The 25,268-nt window shown below is 45.7% G+C and overlaps 1 protein-coding gene across 1 annotated transcript in view; it reads right to left on the reverse strand.

Moving 5' to 3' along the window:
• Positions 1–384: 384 nt before the first annotated feature.
• The window catches only part of LOC124616639 (UDP-glycosyltransferase UGT5-like), an 82,388-nt gene continuing 57,504 nt past the window's right edge, over positions 385–25,268 (reverse strand). Inside the window, exons 5-6 of the mRNA XM_047144966.1 lie at positions 24,740–24,959; positions 385–673 (exon numbers count right to left, since the gene is read on the reverse strand). Coding sequence (XP_047000922.1) covers positions 385–673; positions 24,740–24,959 — 509 coding nt within the window. The remainder of the gene's footprint in view (positions 674–24,739; positions 24,960–25,268) is intronic.

The raw sequence follows: 25,268 nt of genomic DNA on the forward strand, positions 1-25,268 counted from the left end.
TCGTCCACTATCTATCACCTGATGGACCGTGTTACTGCGTAGTCTTACCCAGACGCACGGATAAAATCACAGCCCAGCATCCTGTGATGCACGTACTAGATAACTAACAAGTTGACGGAGGTGACTGTAGAACTTTTGGTCTGGTCACCACGTTGGTGCGGGCGTGGAGGGGCCCTATCTCTATATAAAGCGTAAACGCTGGAGTAAATTAGCAGTGTTGTGGTGTGAGAGTCGCATTCGGAGAGGATATTGAGAGAGAGATATAAGGTCAGGGTGATGCTTGTTTTCACATATCAGTGGTCCAGAGTCGTAGGCTGCATACTCTTCAAAGAGAAGTGGTGCAGTAATTATGTAGATTGTGCTGGTAGTCGCTTGCTACAAGTCTCAGTTCATTTTAAGTTTCTGCCCGTCCACACTTTCTCGCGTAATGCAGTATTTTACTCTTCGCAGCAGCCAGTAGATGGCCAACATCAGGGAGACAGCGACGGCCACCACGAAGGCAGCGACGTCTAGCAGCAGGTACTGGTACCAGGCCAGCTCCAGCGCCGCAGACCTCAGGTGCGGCGCCCCCCGGTGCCTGATGACGTACTCCACCCAGTAGACAGCCTCCTCCAGCGGCGGCCGGGGGCGGTCCCGGAACAGGATGGACTGCCGCTTGGCGCTCTCGCGGTACCTTCAACGAATACAAAACAACGCAAGAACGTACACATGCTTACTTGTTAAATGATTGAAATTACTGCACTCAGTTTTTCTGCTTACTCTTAATACACCACTGGCCATTAAAACTGCTACACCAAGAAGAAATGCAGATGATAAACGGTTATTCATTGCACAAATATAACATACTAGAACTGACATGTGATTACATTAATAACGCAATTTAGGTGCACAGATCCTGAGAAATCAGTACCCAGAACAACCACCTCTGGCCGTAATAACGGCCTTGATACGCCTGGGCATTGAGTCAAACAGAGCTTGGATGGCGTGTACAGGTACAGCTGCCCATGCAGCTTCAACACGATACCACAGTTCATCAAGAGTAGTGACTGGCGTATTGTGACGAGCCAGATGCTGGGCCACCATTGACGAGACGTCATCAATTGGTGAGAGATCTGGAGAATGTGCTGGCCAGGGCAGCAGTCGAACATTTTCTGTGTCCAGAAAGGCCCGTACAGGACCTGCAACACGCGGTCGTGCATTATCCAGCTGAAATGTAGGGTTTCGCAGGGATCGAATGAAGGGTAGTCGCGGGTCGTAACACTTCTAAAATGTAACGTCGACTGTTAAAGTGCCGTCAATGCGAACAAGAGGTGACCGAGACGTGTAACCAATGGCACCCCATACCATCACGCCGGGTGATACGCCAGTATGGCGATGACGAATACACGCTTCCAATGTGCGTTCACCGCGATGTCGCCAAACACGGATGCGACCATCATGATGCTGTAAACAGAACCTGGATTCATCCTAAAAAAAATGACGCTTTACCATTCGTGCACCCAGGTTCGTCGTTGAGTACACCATCGCAGGCGCTCCTGTCTGTGATGCAGCGTCGAGGGAAACCGTAGCCATGGTCTCCGAGCTGATAGTCCATGCTGCTGCAAACGTCGTCGAATTGTTCGTGCAGATGGTTGTTGTCTTGCAAACGTCCCCACCTGTTGACTCAGGGATCGAGACGTGGCTGCACGATCCGTTACAGCCATGCGGATAAGATGCCTGTCACCTCGACTGCTAGTGATACGTGGCCGTTGGGATCCTGCACGGCGTTCCGTATTACCCTCCTGAACCCACCGATTCCATATTCTGCTAACAGGCATTGGATCTCGACCAACGCGAGCAGCAATGTCGCGATAAGCTAAACCGCAATCGCGATAGGCTACAATCCGACCTTTATCAAAGTCGGAAATGTGATGGTACACATTTGTCCTCCTTACACGAGGCATCACAACAACGTTTCACGAGGAACGCCGGTCAACTGCTGTTTGTGTATGAGAAATTGGTTGGAAACTTTCCTCATGTCAGAACATTGTAGGTGTTACCACCGGCGCCAACCTTGTGTAAATGCTCTGAAAAGCTAATCATTTGCATATCACAGCATCTTCTTCCTGTCGGTTAAATTTCGCGTCTGTAGCACGTCATCTTCGTGGTGTAGTAATTTCAATGACGAGTAGTGTGCAACATTGGAATGGTACTTTTCCACTAGAAGACGTTCCTCCCAACGACCACTCTCGAACTCGTGCATCGACTCCGTGCTGCCTCCACATCCTTACCTAATCCGTACCTAAACCACACTTATATCAGTTCATCCCTGCTGCTGTCTCACACATCAACGTCCACATTTTACTGTAGGAAACTTTCAAAATACTCCCTCATCCGTATTCTGATATCAACAGGACAATTTTTCTGTTGCATTAGATTTGCCTACTCTCAGTCACCTAAATTACTTGTAACGTCAGATAACATAAACCGCCTCTAGGCTCCAGCTTGTAGCGCACTCTTATCCAGACTTGCCTACACGGGATAGCGGTGAATTTCTTCCCGGCCCGAATATCTCACATACTCACCATTGCCAATATCAGACCTGTGGTCCAGTTGTTTCTGTGAAAATGTGAGAGATTTAATTATAAAAGAAGAGAACAAAAGAGTAATCGGTAATTCCTGAAGATAATTATGGGTAGGCAGGCAACATCAATGATAGTGACTGCCTGAGGAAATTATACTGCTGTTGGTGAACAGTTACGTGCTGACCGTATTCTATAAGGGGTGTCACCTGCTCTGGAGTAGAGACAGTTGTTGCATCATACCGTGATTACACACGTAACATTTTGTACAACTGACACTGAACTCATAGCATGAAAATACAAGACCTGAATATGATGAATGCACAGTGGTTTGGAAGGAAGAAGAAGGAAGGATCAGGAAGTCGTGCAAAGTAGTGCAGACGTAACAAAACGTTCACTTTTCGGGGAACGACCCTGTTGTGAAGCCAGGCAGTTATTCAGCTATAGAAATTGTGCACGTATATAAAGTTTTTCGCTGTACACAAAATTCCGTTTTGTTTTAATTTCCCTTCTCTATAACTTTTCATATGTGTTTAGCTTAAAAACTGTTCACTTTCTGTGATAACAACGGGATTCAGATTGCCACTTAGTTTTATATTCCGGTTTGTGCAATCAGTAGGAATTTGAGTGCAAAATCCCAGGTTTGATTTCTGCCCAGAGGAAGTAAAGTTTTCGAATGTTCTTTTAGAGGCTAGGGGTTGCGTCTTTGATTAGTAATCAGAACTTCCTCGGTTCCAGGTTCGAACCCCGCCACCGTTTGAATTTTCAATAAAAATCACCACCGTTGGTGGGAGAAGACCTTTGGCGTAAGAGGTCAGCCTCATTCTGCCAACGACTTTGTCAAAGAGGGTGGAGGTGCGTACAGAGTTTCAGGGCACTCTCTTCTCCTTGGAGTAGTCAAGTTCCTCTAAAGGCGGAAGAATCAGCAATGGTCAACGCCATAAGGATGAAGAAGGCAATGGAAACGCACTTAATGTGTATCCACAGGACTTGTGGCCTGTAAATGAAAAAGTGTCACGATGATTTCTGAATTGATAAAAGATTCCGGAATAGTCCCCAGTTCGGATCTCCGGGAGAGGACTGCCAAAGTGAAGGTGACCACGAGAAAAACACTGAATAACCAACGAAAGAATCGGAGCGTGGACTGTCAGAAGTTTGGACGTGCTAGGAAAGCTAGAAAATCTGAAAAGGGGAATGCAGAGGCCCAGTCTAGATCTAGTGAGGGCCAGGGAAGTGAAGTGGAAGGAAGACAAGGATTTCTGGTCGGATGAGTATGGCGTACTATGAACAGCAGCAGAATATGGTATAACGGGAGTCGGATTCGCTATAAATAGGAAGGTAGGGCAAAGAGTGTGTTATTGTGAACAGTTCATTGATAGGGTTGTTCTTATCAGAATCAACAGCAAAACAACACCAGCAACGATAGTCACATATACATGCCGTCCACGTAAGCTGAAGATGAAGAGACAGAGAAAGTATATGTGGATATTGAACAGGTAATTCAGTACGTGGAGGGAGATGAAAATGTAATAGTCATGGGGGACTGGAATGTGGTTGTAGGGGAAGGAGTAGAAGAAAGGGTTGCGGGAGAATATGCGCTTGGTGCCAGGAACGAGAGGTCAGCGGGCTTGTGGCAGTGGTAACAACGGTTCCCGTCAGAGCACCGACGTTAAACGTTCTTGGCCTTGGCTATCACTTGGATAGGTGACCGTCCAGGTCTGCCGAGCGCTGTAGACAAGTGAGGTGCACGCAACCCCTGTGGCGCCGCCTGAGGAGCTACTTGACTGAGAAGTAGCTGCTCCGGTCACGAAAGCTGACAACGACTGGGGGAGCGGTATGCTAACCACGTGCCCTTCCATGTCCGCATCCAGAGACGCCTATGGCCTGAGGACGACACGGCAGTCAGTTGACACCGTAGAACCTTCCGAGGCCTGTTCGGTAGGAGTTTAGTGTAGTTTTACTGTGATTGAGAGGGGAGAAAGACTAATCGAATTCTGCAATAAATTTAATCTAGTATTGGCGAATATTCTGTTCAAGAATTACAAAAGAAAGAGGTATATTTGGAAAAGACCGGGAGATAGTGGCTGATTTCAGTTAAATTACATGATGATCAGGCAGAGATTACGAAATCACGCACTGGATTGTAAGGCGTATCCAGGAAAAGATATAGACTCACTCTCCTCTGCCTGAACAGGCCATGAAAGCCCAACGGTACCGACCGGCCGCCGTGTCATCCTCAGATCACCGGCTGAGGGGCATGTGGTCAGCACACCGCTCTCCCGGCCGTATGTCAGTTTACGAGACCGGAGCCGCTATTTCTCAATCAAGTAGCTCCTCAGTTTCCCTCACAAGGGCTGAGGGCACCCCGCTTGCCAACAGCGCTTAGCAGACTGGATGGTCACCCATCCAAATGCTAGCCCAGCCAGACAGCGCTTAACTTCGGTGATCTGACGGGAACCAGTGCTACCACTGCGGCAAGGTAGACTCAGATCACAATTTAGAAGTGATGAAGAGTAGACTGGAATTTAAGAGACTAGTCAGGAAAAATCAATAACAAAGAAGTAGGATATGGGGGTACTAAGGAATGAAGAGATCTGCTTGAAGTTCTCTAAGGCTGTAGATACTACTATGAGGAGCAGCTCAGGAGGCTGTTTAGGTAAAGAGCAGTGGAGATCTCCAAAAAGGACAATCACAGAAATCAGAAATAAAAAAATAGATACAAGGAAAGTAACTGCGAGGAAACCATAGGTATCAAAAGAAAAACTTCAGTTGATCGATGAAAAACGGAAATATAAAAGTGTTCATGGAATTTCAGGAATACAGTAATATAAGTCGCTTAGAAAATAAGTAAATAGGAAGTGCAGGGAAGTTAAGGCTAAATGACTGCATGAACAATGTGAAGAAAATGAAAAAGAAATGATTGTCTGAAGGGCTGACTGAGCATACAGAAAAGTCAAAACAACCTTCGGTGAAATTAAAAGCAAGGGTCGTAAAATTAAGAGTGCAAGGGCAATTCCACTGTTAAATGCAGAGGAGAGAGCGGATAGGTGGAAAGAGTACACTGAAGGCCACTATGAGGAGGAACACTTATCTGATGTGATAGAAGAAGAAACAGGAGTCGATATGGAAGAGATCCATTAGTAGAATTAAAAAGCGCTTTGTAAGAGTTAAAACCAAATAAGGGAGAAGGGATGGATAACATTTCATCAGAATTTCTAAAATCATTGGAGGAAGTTGCATCAAAACAACTATTCACGTTGGTATGTAGAATATGTGATTCTGGTGATATACTATCTGACTTTCGGAAAAATGTCATCCACACATTTCCGAAGACTGCAGGAGCTGACAAGTGCAAGAATTATCGCACAATCAGCTTAACAGCCTACGCTTCCAACTTGCTGAAAAGAATAACATACAGAAGAATGGAAAAGAAAAATGAGGATGTGTTACATGTCGATCAGTTTGGCTTTAGGAAAGTTGCGGTTACCGGAGGGGCAGTTCTGACGTTGCGATTGATAATGGAAGCAAGACTAAAGAAAAATGTAGGAACTTCATAGGATTTGTCAACCTGCAATAAGACAATGTCAAATGGTGCAAGATGTCCGAATTTCTGAGAAAAATAGGGGTAAGCTACAGGGAGAGACGAGTAATATACAACATGTACAAGAGACAATAGGGAGTAATAAGAGTGGAAGACCAAGAACGAAGTGCTCGGTTTAAAAAGTGAGTGCGCGGTTTAAAAAGGATATAAGACAGGAATGTAATATTTCGCCCCTTCTGTTCGATCTATAAGTCGAAGAAGCAACGATGGAAATAAGAGAAAGGTTCATGAGAGGAATTGAAATTCACGGTGAAGGGCTATCAATGATAAGATTAGTTGATGTGATTGTTATCCTCAGTCAAAATGAAGAAGAATTACAGGATCTGCTCATTGAATGAACAGTGTTATGAGTGCAGAATATGGACTGAGAGTAAACCGAAGAAAGACAAAATTAATGACAAGTAGCAGACATGAGAACAGCGTGAAACTTAACATCTGGATTGATGGTCACGAAGTAGATGAAGTTAAAGAGTTCTACTATCTATGCAGCAAAATAACTCATGACGGACGGAGCAAGGAGAATATTAAAGCAAGCAAAAAGGGCATTCCTGGCCAAGAGGAGTCTGTCAGTGTCAAACATAGGCCTTAATGTGAGGAAGAAACATCTGGAGCACAGCATTGGATGGTACTGAAACATGGTCTGTGGCAAAACCGGAACAGAAGAGAATCGAAGTATTTGCGATGTGGTGCTACAGACGAATGTTGAAAATTAGGTGGACTGATAAGGTAAGGATTGAGGAGGTTCTACGCAGAATCTGAGTGGAAAGGAATATATGAAAAACACTGATAAGAAGGAGGGACTGGGTGATAGGATATCCGTTAAGATACCAGGTACTAGCGGGAGCTGTGGAGGGTAAAAACTGTAGACAGAGGTTGGAATATATCCACCAAATAATTTAGGACGTAGGTAGCAAGTTCTACTCTGAGATGAAGCGGTTGGGACAGGAGAGAAATTCATGGCGGCCCGCGTCAAACCTCTCAAAACCACTCAAAAAAAAATTGTTATACCACACAGTGTGCTGAGGATTTTTGACTAGTGAAAAATAAACACCTACGCAAATGAATCTGGGTGTTGCATACTAGCCACTCATCCACAACTGTCAGCAATAATAACAATATTTATCACATAATTACTTACAAAGCAGAGGTAAAGATAAATTATGGGAACAGGACATATTTCACAAATTACAAAAAATACTAAGGAAGGAGAAACAATAGAAGTACTTTTAATACATTTAGAACAATTCGTCATATATCAGGTCTACAACTTTGCTTCCGTTATTTTACAATAGCCGCAAGAAGTGTGCAGGTGGTAGGTCGTAAGTGTCTTACAATAAGCTTAGGCATGTGTAAACATGACGTCATCAAAATATTAATCGATTTGTGATTGCATCATACAGCTGGTCTCGATTGAAAATGTCACTTTACGAACCGATTTCTCGTCATTTGCGGGAAATTTTAATCTTCTGGCTTAACATGAAGAAATCTGCGTCTGAGGTTCATAAAATGCTGGGTAAGGCCTAGCGTGAGGCACCTACTAGTGAAAGAACGTGCAGAGAGTGGTTTCAGTGCATCAAGAACGGCAATTCCGACGTCGAAGCCGGTACGGCGGTGGAAGATGGAAGGCCTTAGAAACTGAAACCGACGAAAAACAACCACAGGAGATTGTTATCGAAAGCGGGTGATGAGTAAGAGCCGAGCACTGAAGGACAAAAGGCCACAATACGGTGGCAGACATGAAGATGTTCTGCAGCATGGCAATGGTCGACCCTATGTTGCAAAAACCCTTCAGTACATACTTGGAAACGTTCAAGTGAGAAGTTCTCCTATTCCAAATTTTTCTTTGGTTTTCTCTACTGCTTGTTCAGTGTACATATTGAATACTATCGGGGTAGACTACAACCCTGTCTCACCCCCTTCTCGTATAAGTGCGCCTGCTTTCTGTTTCGCTACCATTATTTTATCCCCACTATCCTCAGAATCACAAAAAGAGTATTCCAGTCCAACCTGCCTTAACAGAATCAACTATGCACGAGATTATTTTGTGATTTTTTAGGGCAATGAGAAACAGAAGCGCTCTAAGGTGGGCTATTCGTTTACTGTAGTAGCTGATTGCTGCAATCTAGCCTCAGAACCATTAGGCACTAGAACAATGGCGGAAACCCATCAGCGATCAAATTTATTGGGTTACCATCACTTCTTGTCAACTACGAAATAACTAATAACTAAATAACAAAATTATTATTACTTTGTATTTTCTATTAAACAAGGAAAATTACCAGCATGCAAAATATCTCAGAGCGATTGTCTTGGATGAGAAATTGGTTGCACGTTAGTTGTACCATGAGGTTCCATCAATGCATTTATGTAAGACACCACTTGTGTTGCCGGCCGGGGTGGCCGAGCGGTTCTAGGCGCTACAGTCTGGAACCGCGCGACCGCTTCGGTCGCAGGTTCGAATCCTGCCTCTGGCATGGATGTGTGTGATGTCCTTAGGTTAGTTAGGTTTAAGTAGTTCTAAGTCCTAGGGGACTGATGACTTCAGAAGTTAAGTCTCATAGTGCTCAGAGCCATTTGAACCATTTTGAACCACTTGTATTAGCTGCAGCTCTTTCCTCTGTGGGAAGCGTATTGTAACGGAGTAGCTGTGCACCAGGGGTGGCCAAGAATTTGGCGTGCGGATAGGTCTCTAGGTCGCGCGGCACAGCGCAGCACAGTGTGACAAGGGGGATGAGGGAAAATTGCGTAGGTGCCACATTTAAATGGTAATGCACTCGCACTGCCTACGACTTAGTTTCATATGACCTATTCCTCAACAACAATGACCATAAACAAAACAAATTTTCAGTGTCATTCAACTATTTTTGGCCCACTGAAGATGTAATTTTTATCTGGCACAAAATGTCGGAATTTGAACAGGCAGAGACAATGTCACACATTTTCGCACTCCGGTTGCCAAGTAATCGTACTTATTCAGTTTCATAATCGAAAAAAGTCATTAACACACAAATGTTGATAGACATATTTTATCACATTTACAACGTCAATATTGAGGTGTGTAAATTCTTCCCAAGGGGAGCAATGTAGAATTCTTGAGATTATAAAGAAATTGTCTTTTAAACAGGAATTGCGATGCAGGTCAGTCACTTCAATTTGCACATGTACGAAAGCACTTTCAACTGTAACTGTTAACGTCTGGAAAACAGGTGCATCACACATGTGTAAGATACGCAATGTTCACAAAATATTTATAAAAGTATCCTTGTAATCATTTCAAGCCCACAATAAGTTCCTCAAACCTTGCATTTTTTTAATGCTAGTTAGCTTAGGGAAATGGATGTTTTTTTTGTCAAAATTTGTCCCTTTCAGAATGTGACTTCTTTTAAATGCATCTCTATCAGACCAGAAATAAATCGATTCTCACTTTACAGTGTCTTACTGCGGACAGTGTGCAGCTAAGGCCACTGAAAATGCGAGGTCTGCAAACCACTGCCGGCCGTTGTGGCCGTGCGGTTCTAGGCGCTTCAGTCTGTAACCGCGTGACCGCTACGGTCGCAGGTTCGAATCCTGGCTCGGATATGGATGTGTGTGTACTTAGGTTGGTTAGGTTTAAGTAGTTCTAAGTTCTAGGGGAGTGATGACCACAGATGTTACGTCCAATAGTGCTCAGAGCCATTTGAACCATTTTTTTGCAAACGTCTCCGGATGTTCTGATCTTCGTTCCTACTCTCCTTTTTCGTTCATAATTTCGACACCAGCGGGTTTTAAATCGAAAATTCATTGGAGGTAAACCATTGACTTTACCAATGTGCTGTGTAGTAATGTACAAAGTATTCATACACTTCGTTCAGTTTCATCGAAAAGTGTTGCAACTAACAGTGGAATAATGCGAGCGACTTCACCACTCGCCACGAACTTCATGACTTGCTCTGTGCCTGAAAATTTAGCACAAAGTACATCTTGATGTTTGAAACAGTAAATTCCATCAGTCGATCGTTGTAATTTTTTGCTCTTTCCTCACCAACTAAATCGTTAAATTCTTTCCGCATGGTATTGTGGACATTTCAGCCAATGGGCAGAGTGCTCTGTGGCGTCCTCCGCGTGGAGTTCCAGATCCAACTATTAGCTGGGTGAGCAATGCCACCGCCACTTGTCCAGTAGCATCAGCAGGAGCAGTAACGGTATTAGTCCGCAGTGTCGCAAAACAGACGTTTTGACTAGTAGGAGGCAGCCAGTAAGCATTTGCAAATATTAGTCTTCTTCTTCTTCTTCTTTTGCTGCTGCCTTTATCCCGCATTGTGCGCAGGGTCGGCAGGGTTAAGTATGGAATTGGCATGGTTAATTGTAAGGGGTGTCCGGATGCCCTTCCTGCCGCCACCCCATACACCCCTGGGCGGAAGTAGTGTACCCCAGCCGACTAAATCGTGAAATAGTGTGAATCTGTGTCAAATGTCTGCTAGTCGAGTAACTGAGGCGGGACATGGGGACCAGCCCGGTATTTACCTAGTAGGACGTGGAAAACCGCCTAAAAACCACACCCAGGCTTGCCGGCACACTGGCCGTCGTCGTTAATCCGCCGGGCTGATTCGATCCAGGGCCGGCGCGCCTACCCGAGTCCAGGAAGCTGCGCGTTAGCGCTCTCAGCTACCCTGGCGGGTTATTTGCAAATATTAGTATTTGTCAGATATTGGTATTGATAAGCAGGCGGTAGGTATTTGTCAAACATACTTGTGATATTATTCCTATTAAAATTGTTTATAACTGTTTGTAGGCAACCAAACATGAATATTGTCGCCATTGTAATTGTTTATAACTGCTTTTCAGTGCCCAGTCACAGTATTGCATCCAGCGGCACAATGATACAGCGAGTTGCATCGGCTGCAGAGAAGACTAGAGGCTCTGCCAACAAGTCAACTTTCACGCCAGCATGCAGTGATGTGGGCAGGTAGTTGAAGAAATTAATTAATACTTCTGTATGTGAGTCTAGCTGCTCTGACCCAATTAGCTCGACTTGAGTGGCAATGTAATGACGTTTTTAGTAGGTAGTTGTAAATCTTAATACTTTCGTATGTAGGCCTATGTGTCGTGATCCAATTAAGATGGATGGTTCAGATGGCTCTGAGCACTATGGGACTTAACAGCTGTGGTCATCAGTCCCCTAGAACTTAGAACTACTTAAACCTAACTAACCTAAGGACGTCACACACATCCACGCCCGAGGCAGGATTCGAACCTGCGACCGTAGCAGTCGCGCGGTTCCGGACTGCGCGCCTAGAACCGCGAGACCACCGCGGCGGCGTGATCCAATTAACGTGATGTGTTTATATCAATAGCCACAGCGTCATTACACAGTGATGTGTAGGATAGGTAGATGCAAAAATAATTATAAATGTGTGCTGAGGTAAAGGATTAACAACACAATGCTAGAGCAGAAGCAGCATTGATATTCTCCACTGCAGTTGTGTGAGGTTGCAGACCGTCTGTACGGCACTCCCATATGACAATATTGCGACAACAGGCAAGAATTATCGCGTGTTGTCATCTGGAGAGATACGGGGATTGCCGTAAGATCTCCAAATACCTCCTCCTCTCTTTTGAGAAAAACACCTAACCAGTACAAAAGAGCATTGTGTTAACAAAATATACACCAATAAATAAGAAGCACAAAGTCACTAAACAGTATAAGCAATACACAAAATGTGCGCTCACTGTGTTCTCCATGGATTACTAATGTGTAACATCATGGTAGTAGCGAGTCACAGAAACATCCGAGACCACCTCGCCTCTGCCCAGTGCCACGTCGTGCCCTCTATATTCCCCGGCGCACCACTGCCTATCCCTGCCGTAGTACAGGGTAGGAAATGAACCTTATTTATATTTTAAAAGATGCATGTATCACAGTCCCCGGCGCCCACGTGAAACCGGTCGGCAAGCTGGCTGGACAAAGGGTGGCACGACAACAGACCCTACCTGTGGCCTTGGTTCCACCATTCTCTGCACCCTGGCAGGGTAGAAATAAGAAGGTAGGCGGCGAAAACAAGCAACCAAAATCACTTGGGCTAATCACTGCTAATACTTCATTACAAAAAGCCCCTATTGCTTGAGGATTTTTCCACGAAATGAAATGGTAATCAGCACATGCACCAATCGTCCTCATTTGAAAAGAGAAGCCGGCCGGTGTGGCCGTGCGGTTCTAGGCGCTTCAGTCTGGAACCGCGTGACCGCTACGGTCGCAGGTTCGAATCCTGCCTCGGGCATGGATGTGTGTGATGTCCTTAGGTTAGTTAGGTTTAATTAGTTCTAAGTTCTAGGCGACTGATGATCTCAGAAGTTAAGTCGCATAGTGCTCAGAGCCATTTGAACCATTTTTTTGGAAACAGAATTTGTTTATTGTAGTAATCACGTCTCTTTCCGGCCAGTTATTCGATCAGTGGTTTATAATCACACATCTACATCTACATCCATACTCCGCAAGCCACCTGATGGTGTATGGCAGAGGGTACCTTGAGTATCTCTATCTGTTCTCCCTTCTATTCCAGGTTCGTATTGGTCGTGGAAAGAAAGATGGTCTTTATGCCTCTGTGCGGGCTCTAATCTCTCTGATTTTATCCTCATGGTCTCTTCGTGAGATATACGTAGTAGAGAGCAATATACTGCTTGACATCTTGGTGAAGGTATGTTCTCGAAACTTCAACAAAAGGCCGTACCGAGCTGCTGAGCGTCTCTCCTACAGAGTCTTCCATTGGAATTTATCTATCATCTCCGTAACGCTTTCGCGATTACCAAATGATCCTGTAACGAAGCGCTCTGCTCTCCGTTGGATCTTCTCTGTCTCTTCTATCAACCCTATCTGGTACAGATCCCACACTGCTGAGCAGTATTCACGCAGTGGGCGAACAAGCGTACTGTAACCTACTTCCTTTGTTTTCGGATTCTTCCAATGAATCTCAGTCTGGCACCTTCTTTACCGACGATTAATTTTAAATGGTCATTCCATTTTAAATCACTCCTAATTGCTGCTCCCAGATAATTTATGGAATTAACTGCTTCAAGTAGCTGACCAGCTACATTGTAGCTAAATGATAATGGATCTTTCTTTCTATGTATTCGCAGCACATTACACTTGTCTACATTGAGATTCAATTGCCATTCCCTGCACCATGCGTCAATTCGTTACAGATCCTTCTGCATTTCAGTACAATTTTCCATTGTTACAACCTCACAATATGCTATAGCATCATTTGCAAAAAGCCTTAGTGAATTTCCAATGTTATCCACAAGGTCATTTATATATATTGTGAATAGCAATGGTCCTACGATACTCCCCTGCGTCACACTTGAAATCGCTCTTACTTCGGAAGACTTCTCTCCATTGAGAATGACATGCTGCGTTCTGTTATCGAGGAACTCTTCAATCAATCACAATATTGGTCTGATAGTCCATATGCTCTTACTTTGTTCATTAAACGACTGTGTGCAACTGTATCAAACGCCTTCCGGATGTCAAGAAACACATCTACCTGGGAACCCGTGTCTATGGCCCTCTGAGTCTCCTGGACGAATAGCGCGAGCTGGGTTTCACACGATCGTCTTTTTCGAAACCCATGCTGATTCCTACAATTTCGAGTCTCCAGAAAGGTCATTATACTCGAACATAATACGTGTTCCAAAATTCTACAACTGATCGACGTTAGAGATATAGGTCTATAGTTCTGCACATTTGTTCGACGTCCGTTCTTGAAACCGGGGATGACCTGTGCCCTTTTCCAATCATTTGGAACGCTGCGCTCTTCTAGAGACCTACGGTACGCCGCTGCAAGAAGGCGGGGGGGGGGGGGGGGGGGGAGGGGCGCAAGTTCCTTCGAGTACTCTGTGTGTCATCTATTTCGATTCAACATTTTGTCAGCTGTGCGACAATCTAGAGAAGGAACACAGCACAGAAGCTTCTTGTTGACCATCCGCGGTTGGCTCTGAGCATATAGGACTTATCTTTTGAGGTCATCAGTCCCCGAGAACTTAGAACTACTTAAACCTAACTAACCTAAGGACATCACACACATCCATGCCCGAGGCAGGATTCGAACCTGCGACCGTAGCGGTCGCGCGGTTCCAGACTGTAGCGCCTAGAACCGCTCGGCCACTCCGGCCGGCTGACCATCCGTAGTCCTATGATTAATAAAGGACAGCTTCTCCATTAATCTGCGAGGATCTCTGGCTATCAATTTGAATATAAATCCAGAATATGCATTATACAAAACCACACTACTCTAGGAACAAAACAAACTCGAGAGAAGTGGACATAGCATATGTCATCGACTTACTGTACTCTCGATATTCGCACGTATTGAAGTAGCAGTGCGGCGAGCAAGTGGCCGTGTACCAGGTTACATACCAAGTGAACCTTATACTCCAGCCGTTGTGGCCGAGAGGTTCTAGGCGTTTCAGACCGGAACCGCACTGCTGGTATGGTCGCAGGTTCGAATCCTGCCTCGGGCATGGATGTGTGTGCTGTCCTTCGGTTAGTTAGGTTTAAGTAATTCTAAGTCTGGGGACTGATGACCTCAAATGTTAAGTCCCGTAGTGCTCAGAGCCATTTGAACCATTTTTTGAACTTTATACCTAGGAATATAATGAACTGTGAGTTTAACCGTATTTAAGAATGCGTAGGTTATTAAATACAGACTAGCACTATAATGCGACACGCTAGATGTCCAGAATTGCGACACAATGGCTGCAGGAACACTTCTGAGTAAGTGCTCTCGCTGGCTACCAAACGCCCCACACATGAACATTATTGACCATCTCTGGGATGCCTTACAACGTGCTGTTCAGAAGAGATCTCAACTCCCTTGTACTCTTACGGATTTAGGGACAGCCCTGTAGGATTCCTTGTGTCAATTCTTTCCAGCACTACCTCAGACGTTAGTCGAATCCATGTCACGTCTTGTTGCGGCACTTCCGACTGCTCCCGGTGGCAGGTGTACCAGTTTGTCTGTATAAACTGAAGTATGTTGCGGCTGATCTCTGGAACAAATGTAGGAATTTTGATCTGGCTTTGATTAATAGGTTGATTAATTCACGAGAAAAGTCGTGTATACAATTTTTGTCAATATTTCGTGAAACTTGGCTGAAATATGATGAATTAATTACGCTGCCGTTAGGAAAAGTATGCCTCTGCCCTGTAGCAGCAGCAAAGCTTGAGCAAAATCCAAGTTGGTCCTGGTGGTCTACCGATGAAGTGTGTGCATGAAAACCGAAAGGCTGTTCTTAGGTGTTGGATCCGAGCCAGAAAACTTTTTTGTTGTCTTTTAAGCTATCTCTTAGCTTTCAGTCATGAGGAGATTCGTCAGCAGCAGAACGTGGTTTGCATTCCATGTTGAACTATACGAGTAGGTGTCATTTTCAACAGTATAATTCAAGCTGTAAAGTGCTTGCATTAGGTGCTGCAATAAGCCAGCAATCGACGTGTGCTGCTTAAATCGTTTCGTTTATATGGAAGTTATGATATTCAGGTACCTAATTTTGTGTTCTGATTTTTTATCATAAATCTACGCGGTGTCCCGTAAACAAAATTGCTGTTAGGCCAGATAAACTGTCGGGTCGTAGATAATTGGTGCTACCTGCTGGAAGCCGGGGGTGGGGGGGTGGGGGGGGGGGAAGAGGGGGGAGAGGGGTGGCATGTCGCTAGTTAGCTTGTAAACCAATGCATATATTCAGTAAATGGTAATTGTATGTAATACAGAAGAAAAGGAAAAATAGTTCATTACAAGAGCCCGTGGTGTGGGGAGTTAATCCCAGTTCTCAAGGAAACAAGTGCATGGACAAATGCCCATGTAAAAATGAAAAGAGTGCCAGTGGCGTAATACATAGTATCAGTGCAGTAGTTTCTGAATTAACCTTGGTCACTTGACTTTTTCAGCCTGTGCCGCACAGTAATAAATCGAAAGCAATTCGGAATGAAAGTCTTGTTTACATATAAGATTTTTCCTTATTTGTCTCATATGCCTGATGTGGCTGATACTTTTGCTGCAATCCCACAAATGGCGGCGCCACATACAGGGTGGCTGCAATTAAACTTTCACCACTTGAGAGGGCCCCCATGAAGAACGAGTAAGCGTTAGACAATGAAACTTTGTGAAAAAATTTGTAAGGGCAAGTGGAAGACAGATAGCAAATAAACCATTTCAGCAAACACATTTTAATTTCCACATGGGAGGGTAACATTTGCCAATTGCGTACCATCTTTACGTTCTAGGCTACAAACGTTGCTCAGTGTGACGACCACCTGCACCCATGAGAGCCTGGTAGTTTGTAAGGACATGATTTCACAACTGTTCGCAGCACATTTTGAACGGTGGACATTGGAAAGTTCAGCTGTCGAGACACAGCTCGTGGAGAGCGTGAAGATGTCACATTGCGTCCAGCATTCTCATCCACGGCAACAGTCACTTCTTCAGCAGTTTGTGGCGCAGTTGGCAATCGGCCTCTCGGAAACCACTTTCCAAACCGCCAGTTAATTCGAATTTCGGAATCGCGTTCTTCCATCCCGGTGCAGAAAGAGGGCCTCTCCGTGCTCCTTTACTACCTCGACACTCGCAAAGCGCAGGAGCACTGTTACTGCTGTTTTGATGAAACAGCTTTACGAGTTAAGCCCTGCTCACCTTGTCCAGACCACGCTGACTGTCTGCAACTGTAATGCACACTGATGCTTGCGTTCCAGCCCTACGACGACGTACCAGTACTGGCGCGTCGTGAGAAGTCATGACACCAAAGCCGCCGGCACACGGACCGTGCTTCCGAACGTTGAGCGTGCCGAGTTTCTGACGTCATAGCGTCGAATAGCACGTTCAGGAGTTTTCCCGAACGTGCAGGGCAATATCTAGCAGGTCAGATATTTTGAGCGTGCGGCTGAGCGTTGACCAATGAGATGGGACAATGCCACCTACGTCACATGCACTCCACCTCCCTTCAGCACAGAGTTGTGATGCGCCATATTCATTTCAAGCCTATACCTATATATGCCGTTTCTGAGCACCAGCAAATTGAGAATCACTCTAAAACACCTTGCTAATTGTGTCATTCGCTGCAAAAAAAAAAAAGTCTTATTCGTGGCAAAAGTATTATTGTAACTTGCCTGTTATGAGAGTATGCCATTTGAAGGTAACGACACACTGAGGATCCACCAAAAACGCTTTTTCCTGGGTACAATTTGTTATAATTACAATTCAATTAGTAACATAGATATGATAGCGCTTTTAGCAAGAGGTAATATACTCGTATTAGGATTGGATATGCGAGCTGTGAAGTCAGTGTAGCGTGGTGAGCACCATTACCGACTTCTGTTTAACCGCATGAAATGTCGTCAATTCGCGCCTCGTGCAGTTAAAAAAAATTTTTCCCCCCTAACATTCGCGTAATAGGTTCTGACGCATTATTATTAGTTTAATATAAGTATATAGTATAGTATTTGATGTTATGTAAATATAATTTCACCTTCTTTGGCTTTATCTACAGGACAGCTTGCGCTACTTGTATAACGATAGTTTGCTCCTTTTTGTTTTACGTTTCGTAATTCACATGTTGCAAAAATTCTGCTACTGGGTAGGAACAGTGATCGAGTAAGAATGACCTTAAGGTTTTACTAAAATGTGGAGAACTATTGCAAATTTGTATCACACTCTTTGTAATAAAACTTTTATAAGCATGTGTTCTTACTTATTAGACATGGTACTTTCCTTTTCGTCTTAAAACATGTACATGGATATTTAAGTCTTTATTTGTGTATATTACATATAGAACAATGTCACTAGCCTACGGGCAATGGAGGAAATGTGCGTTTTTATATAGTTAATGTGGGGATTTTACGCGCACCCGTTTAAGTGAACAGTGTGATTTACGAGCTAGAACCATCCTGCAACTGCCGCTGGAGTGCGTCGTGATAGCGCATAGCACGTTGGGGCCCACGTACCGTATGCACAAGTCGCATCGTTCCTGAGCGTTCAGCAGCACGTTCAACTCAGCACGCTCAACGCTGACTTCGACGGCACGGTCCGTGTGCCGACGGCTTAACAGTGCTAACAGCGCACACTCTGAGCATTACTACTGTAGAGTTAACACTGTCCCAAGTAGCAAATGTTTGAACATAACTACCTGGTACTTGCAGGAGGTAGCGAGTACTTAGCAACCTTGACGACCTCCGCTGCAAACTCCGAATTTCTTTGTCTCTGGCTGGTTTTGTCATTCCAGTACGAGCCTTACACAAGAACTTACAATGTTCCACAGTGTTGTGTAACTGCAGCCAGGTAGAAGCTTTCGCTGTACCCGTGCTCATAACCTGTGCAGAACTTGTAACTAATGTTAATGTTCAGATTAAGAGAACGGAAACATTGTTTAAACAGTCTTCGTTGTGATTAAATATCAGATTGTTATAACTAAATTGCAGCCACTTACAGAGGTTCAGTATGGGCTGTAATTATCGTACGGCAGCGAAACTTGGTTGATATTCTAATGCATTCATGTGGAACCGATTTACACTGGGAAAAAATTAGTTCCAGTTTTGGCCACCAGGTGAAAATCTGGCGCTGTTAATGCAAGAAATATATTCTGGAGGTATGTTGATCATACCTTTGTAGTTTGGACCCATGGTGAAGATAACTTGCAAGACTTCTTAAGACATCTGAACTCCCTCCACGATCAAATAAAGTTCACAATGGAAATTGAAAAGGAGGGGATGCTTTCCATTCTTGGATGTTCGGGTTCGGCGCAGAGAGGATGGCACTTTGGGACATGAAGCGCATCGGAAGCCGACGCACACGGATCTGTATTTACGTGCAAATAGCTGCCACCATCCTGCCCAGACGATGAGTGTTCTTCGAACTTTGACCCATAGAGCGCATATTATTTCTGACGAAAGCAGTCTGCAAGATGAACTTTCCCATTTACAAAGAGTGTTTGAAGACAATGGGTACTCCCCACAGCAAATGCAGAAGGTACTGAAAATGAAACCGAAAGAGGCCACAAAGAAAGCAGAAGAAGACGAAACCTTTAAATCGATGGCCTTCCTGCCATATGTGGATAGCCTCTCATCAAAAATAGGACGGATTCTCAGCAGTCACAAAGTAAAAGTGATTTTTCGTCCTCCACCCAAGACAGCTGCACTCGTGGGCTCCGTCAAAGAAGATTTGCTGCTCCGAAAATCTGAAGTTTACAAAACTCCACGTGAATGTGGCCTTTCTTACATGGGACAAACAATTCGCACTGTCCAAGAAAGATGTACTGAACACCGGAGGTACACACGACTTTTACAACCTAACAAGTCGGCAGTGGAAGCGCACTGTATTGACACTGGTCACAGAATGTTGTATGACAACGTCGAAATTTTGGCAACTACATCATCTTTTTGGGACTCGATAGTGAAGGAGGCAACTGAAATTCGATTGACGACGAATTTAATTAATACAGATAGTGGCTTCAAACTTGATAAATCATGGAATCCGGCACTTGCTGTAATAAACTTACAAAGACGTCGTCACAGTGCAGCTCACAATGATATATCGACATGCCAACAGAGATCGACTGCGGAGTCATAGATGTAACTCGCGCATTGTGCACGTCTCTGCCGCCGACCAACGTCTCTGGAGCATTTGCATCTGTGGTCGCATGCGCAGTTGCGCGGTACGCGAGTATAAAGGAACGAAGCGAGCACTGGAGCGGCACTCCAAACCTACGCCCTTCCTATCAACTACATCCGTCTGGTGGCCTCCTTCCTCTCCCACCGCCCCTCCTATGTTACCATCCATCATGCCAATTCCCACACCTTCTACCCCTCTGCCGGTGTGCCCCAGGGCTCTGTCCTCTCCCCTCTCCTCTACCTCCTGTACACGGCAGATATGCCCCAACCCCCCCTCCAGTACACCTCTTGCAATATGCTGATGACACCGCATTCCTCGCCCTCGCTCCTACCCTCCAACGGTTCCAACGCCTTCTCCAGAATCACCTTGACCTTTTTGCTGCATGGGGTAACCAATGGCTCCTGAAACTCAATCCTTCCAAGACCCAGGCAATCATCGTAGGTCGTACTACTCGCTCCTTCCGGCTCCTGGATTTCTCCCTTACTGTCTGCGCCTGTCCTGTCCGCCTCACCCCCACCCTCACCTACCTTGGCCTCACCATTGACCGTCACCTCACCTGGATACCTCATCTCCGCTCCATCCAATCCAAAGCCCACAACCGCCTCCGACTCCTCAAACTCCTCTCTGGCCGGACATGGGGGTTGCACCCCTCTACCATCCTCCACACCTACAAATCCTTCATCCGTCCCATCCTCTGTTATGCCAGTCCTGCCTGGATATCTGCCCCCCCAAATTCTATCAGTCCCTCCAGATCCTTGAGCGTCATGCACTCCGCCTCGCCTTCCGTATCCGCCTCCCGTCCCCCACGCGGATCCTCTATGATCTCATTCCTTTCCCCCATCTGCTCCTATTCCTCGAACATATCCGCATCCTCTACACCTCCCGCCGTCTTGAACCCCCTCACCCCCTGGTTGATCCTCTCCTCTCCCGTCCCCGCCCCCTGCCACGTCTTCACCGTTGTGTCCCCCCTACCCTCCATCTCTACACCCTCCATCTCCTTTCCCAAGGTGGCTTCCGTCAACTCCCCCTCCCGGATGATGCCCTCTCTCCCTCCATTTATCCCTCCTATCAACTCTGATCCTCAATCCCCCTCATTTCCTCTGTCCTTTCCCTGGGCTCCCTCTTCCTCCCCCCCTTCCGTCCTGTTTTCTCCCCACTAAACCTCTCCCTACCTCCCTTCTCCCCCCCCAGTCCTTTTGTATTCCCCTCCTCTGCCTACCCCACTCCCTGTCGCGTCTGCCCCCCACCCCTCTTATGGGTCCTCATCCTCCTTCAGATCCTTTCCCGGCTCCCCCCTTCGCTGTTACTCTCCTTTCCCCCCTTTTTTTGTTTTCCCATCTTCTGTCCAGTTTTCCCCCACCTGCTCTCGACTGTGGTGTCACATTTGCCAACTTTTTAGTGCAGTGTTCCAGTGACTATTCAGTGTTGTTTGTCTTTCTCGTGTTGCGAACAGAAACCATGCTGTCGCTAGGTGTGAATTTTATGTCCTTTGCGAACAGAATCCAGACTGTCGCCGTGTTTTTTTAATTGTCTATTGTTTTCCCAGTCTGCTTCGTATGTATTTTTATTAGCGTCATCATCCCTGTGTTGTTGTTTTAAGTTTCACGATTTCTTTTCGCCTTGTTACTCTCTAAGTCTCCGATTTTATCGCCTGTTTTTTATTATTTGTTCTCTTGATCTTTGTCACAAAATCTGTCGGCTGAAGAGCGGCATACTAAGCTGCTGCCAGCCCGCCCCCTTCGGGGGGAATTGAAATTCAATAAATGAAAAAAAAAAAAAAAAAAACTGGAGCGGCAGTCTTGCGGCTCACTCTGTAGATGGGTGAACGTTATACAGCCGAAATATTAGAAGAAGAAGAAGAAGAAGAATAAGAAGGAGGAGGAGGAGGAGAATTCTTGCGGCTGCACACCCGAAACTTAAGGGAGCAATATAGAAATGTTTCCATATGTAATTGATCCGAAATGAGACATGGGCAGAAAAGGTCAAACACGGGAGAAAGGCATAATGTTCATTTTATTATTAACCGCCGCTTACACAGTTTGAACATCGGATAGGTGGCGTAGATGCTGCATCCGTAAAACGATGCTATCAGGAGTTACCGCAGCAATTCCGGTCGAATCTGAACAACGTGTTCCAGTACACTGGCCTTCACATTAGGTAGAGACTGAACGTGTCCCTGGTAAACGAGTTCTTTTAGTTATCCCCATCCCCAGGGCGAAAAGTCTCATGCATTTGGAAAATCTTCGGAGACGATACGTTCGTGAAAGGTTGCATTAAGCAGATCTTTCACTGGGCGAGCGACACGAGGTGTTGCCCCTTCTTGCACCAGAAGGGAGGTTTCCACACAGCTGCGCTCATCCAAACCAGGAATCTGAGACTATTCAAGGAGGTCTCGATAACGTGCAGACCTCACTGTACACATGACAAGGCGTCTGGGTGTATTCTGTTCGAAGAAGAACGGACTGAGAATGAAGGTGCTTGTGAATCGACACCACTCAGTCGCATCTGGAGAGAGCAATGGCTCTTTGTGCGCAACACGCGGGTTAACGTTACCCAAATTCGGCATTTCTTTGTACTCAAAAAATGTTCAAATGTGTGTGAAATCTTATGGGACTTAACTGCTAAGGTCATTAGTCCCTAAGCTTACACACTACTTAACCTAAATTATCCTAAGGACAAACACACACACCCATGCCCGAGGGAGGAGTCGAACCTCCGCCGGGACCAGCCGCATAGTCCATGACTGCAGCGCCTGAGACCGCTCGGCTAATCCCGCGCGGCTCTTTGTACTCATTACTCCCTGTAGTGTAAAGTGTGCTCGTCACTCCGTAGGATATTGCCCGGCCACATGTAATACCAGAAACCGAGGAGCAAATTCAGAACGTTGCTGGGGATCATTAGGTTTCTGCTGCTGCACAGTCTGGATCTTGTACGGATATCAGTGTAAGCAGATCAGAAAACTTTCCATACTGTTGACCATGGGATGGACAATTCTTGTGTCAGTGTATAAGCGCTATCACTAGCCGGGGCACATGCTGCACGGTCAGTAACAGCGGCAGCAACCTGCTCAATAACTTCCACGGGGATAGGACGACTTCTCTTTCAGGTGCCGCATACGTGTTTTATAATTTCATTATCATCTTCTTTAAACCATTTAATGACATTGGCCTCTCCTCAGGGGTTTGAGTCAGCGATACTTTTTCAATGCAGCACCGTAATTGCTGCCGTTCGTATAAAACAACATTAACAGCGCACGGTCACTGTTCTCGATAGCGACACTGTTTACTCACGTCATGTCTTGTCAAATGAGACCGTAGATGTCATACCGTACAGAGCCAGATTCGTACGTGGTGACCGAAATTGAAATTACGCTACTGGCACGTTGAAACTGCTACACCACGAAGATGACGTGCTACAGATGCGAAAATTAACCGACAGGAAGAAGATGCTGTGATATGCAAACGATTAGCTTTGCAGCGCATTCACACAAGGTTGGCGCCGGTGGCGACACCTACAACGTGCTGACATGAGGAAAGTTTCCAACCGACTTCTGATACACAAACAGCAGTTGACCGGCGTTGCCTGGTGAAACGTTGTTGTGATGCCTCGTGTAAGGAGGAGAAATGCGTACCATCACGTTTCCGACTTTGATAAAGGTCGGACTGCAGCCTATCGCGATTATGGTTTCTCGTATCCCGACATTGCTGCTCGCATTGGTCGAGATTCAATGAGTGTCAGCAGAATATGGAATCGGTGGGTTCAGGAGAGTAATACGGAACGCGGTGCTGGGTCCCAACGGCGTCGTATCACTAGCAGTCGAGATGACAAGCACCTTATCCGCATGGCTGTAAAGGATCGTGCAGCCACGTCTCGATCCCAGAGTCAACAGATGGCGACGTTTGCAAGACAACAACCATCTGCACGAACAGGTCGACGACGTTTGCAGCAGCTTGGACTATCAGCTCGGAGACCATGGCTGCAGTTACCCTTGACGCTGCATCACAGACAGGAGCACCTGCGATGGTGTACTCAACGACGAACCTTGGTGCACGAATGGCAACAGTCATTTTTTCGGATGAATGCAGGTTCTGTTTACAGCATCATGATGGTCGCATCAGTGTTTGGCGACATCGCGGTGAACAGATATTGGAAGCGTGTATTCGTCATCGCCGTACTGGCATACCACCCGGCGTGATGGTATGGGGTGCCATTGGTCACACGTCTCGGTCACCTCTTGTTCGCATTGACGGCACTTTGAACAGTAGGCGTTACATTTCAGATGTGTTACGACCCGTGGCTCTACCCTTCATTCGATCCTTGCGAAACCCTACATTCCAGCAGGATAATGCACGACCGCATGTTGCAGGTTCTGTACGGGCCCTTCTGGATACAGAAAATGTTCGACTGCTGCCCTGGCCAGCACATTCTCCAGATCCTCACCAATTGAAAACGTCTGGCCAATGGTGCCCGAGCAACTGGCTCGTCACAATACGCCAGTCACTACTATTGATGAACTGTGCTATCGTGTTGGAGCTGCATGGGCAGCTGTACCTGTACACACCATCCAAGCTCTGTTTGACTCAATACCCAGGCGTATCAAGGCCGTTATTACGGCCAGAGATGTTTATTCCGGGTACTGATTTCTCAGGATCTATGCTCCCAAATTGCGTGAAAATGTAATGACATGTCAGTTCTAGTATTATATATTTGTCCAATGAATACCCGTTTACCATCTGCATTTCTTCTTGGTGTAGCAATTTTAATGGCGAGTAGTGTAATTTGTTTTCCAGTGTAACTCGGTTCCGCATTAGCGTACCAACTGAGTTTATTTGGCATACGATGATGACAGACGACACTGGAGTCCCGTTAGTAGCTGCCCTTTAATTATAGCCACCCGACACTCAGCTTTCTTCTAAATATTCATCCGAGTCCAGGAGTTTGCTGACCTGTCGTTGTTTAGCAGCTCGCCGAGTGTGTCTCGAAACGTTTGGTAGTCGAGGTCTCCGTACGACAGCTGCAGCGCGTTGCCCGCTGCGACCACCGTGGCTGCGTTGGACGGCTGGTCACCAAAGAAGGGGATGGCGAGCATGGGCACGCCCGCGTTGACGGCTTCCAGCAGACCCAGCATTCCGGCGTGCGTTATGAACACTCTCACGTTCGGATGATCTGCAGTGAAGAAGATGTAGAAGGCAGACAAAGAGGAGCGAACCATATCTTAATCGATCTGGCGATATTAACGTAGCACAATTGGCATATTTTCTATCAGAAAAGTGTAGAGCGCTTCGTTTGACTACCAAAAAATACATTATTTGTTTCTCTGTATGGCTGCATGCTGCCGATTTACATGTGACTGTGGCTTAAATGTATAAAAATTGACATATTGGTCTTTTACATTAGTCATATCATTAGTTATACACTTTTAAATTGACGAGGGTGTGCTGAAAAGTAACGCTTCCGAATTTCTTTATGTGAAAA

Source organism: Schistocerca americana, chromosome 5, assembly GCF_021461395.2.
Source record: "Schistocerca americana isolate TAMUIC-IGC-003095 chromosome 5, iqSchAmer2.1, whole genome shotgun sequence".
NCBI lineage: Eukaryota > Metazoa > Arthropoda > Insecta > Orthoptera > Acrididae > Schistocerca > Schistocerca americana.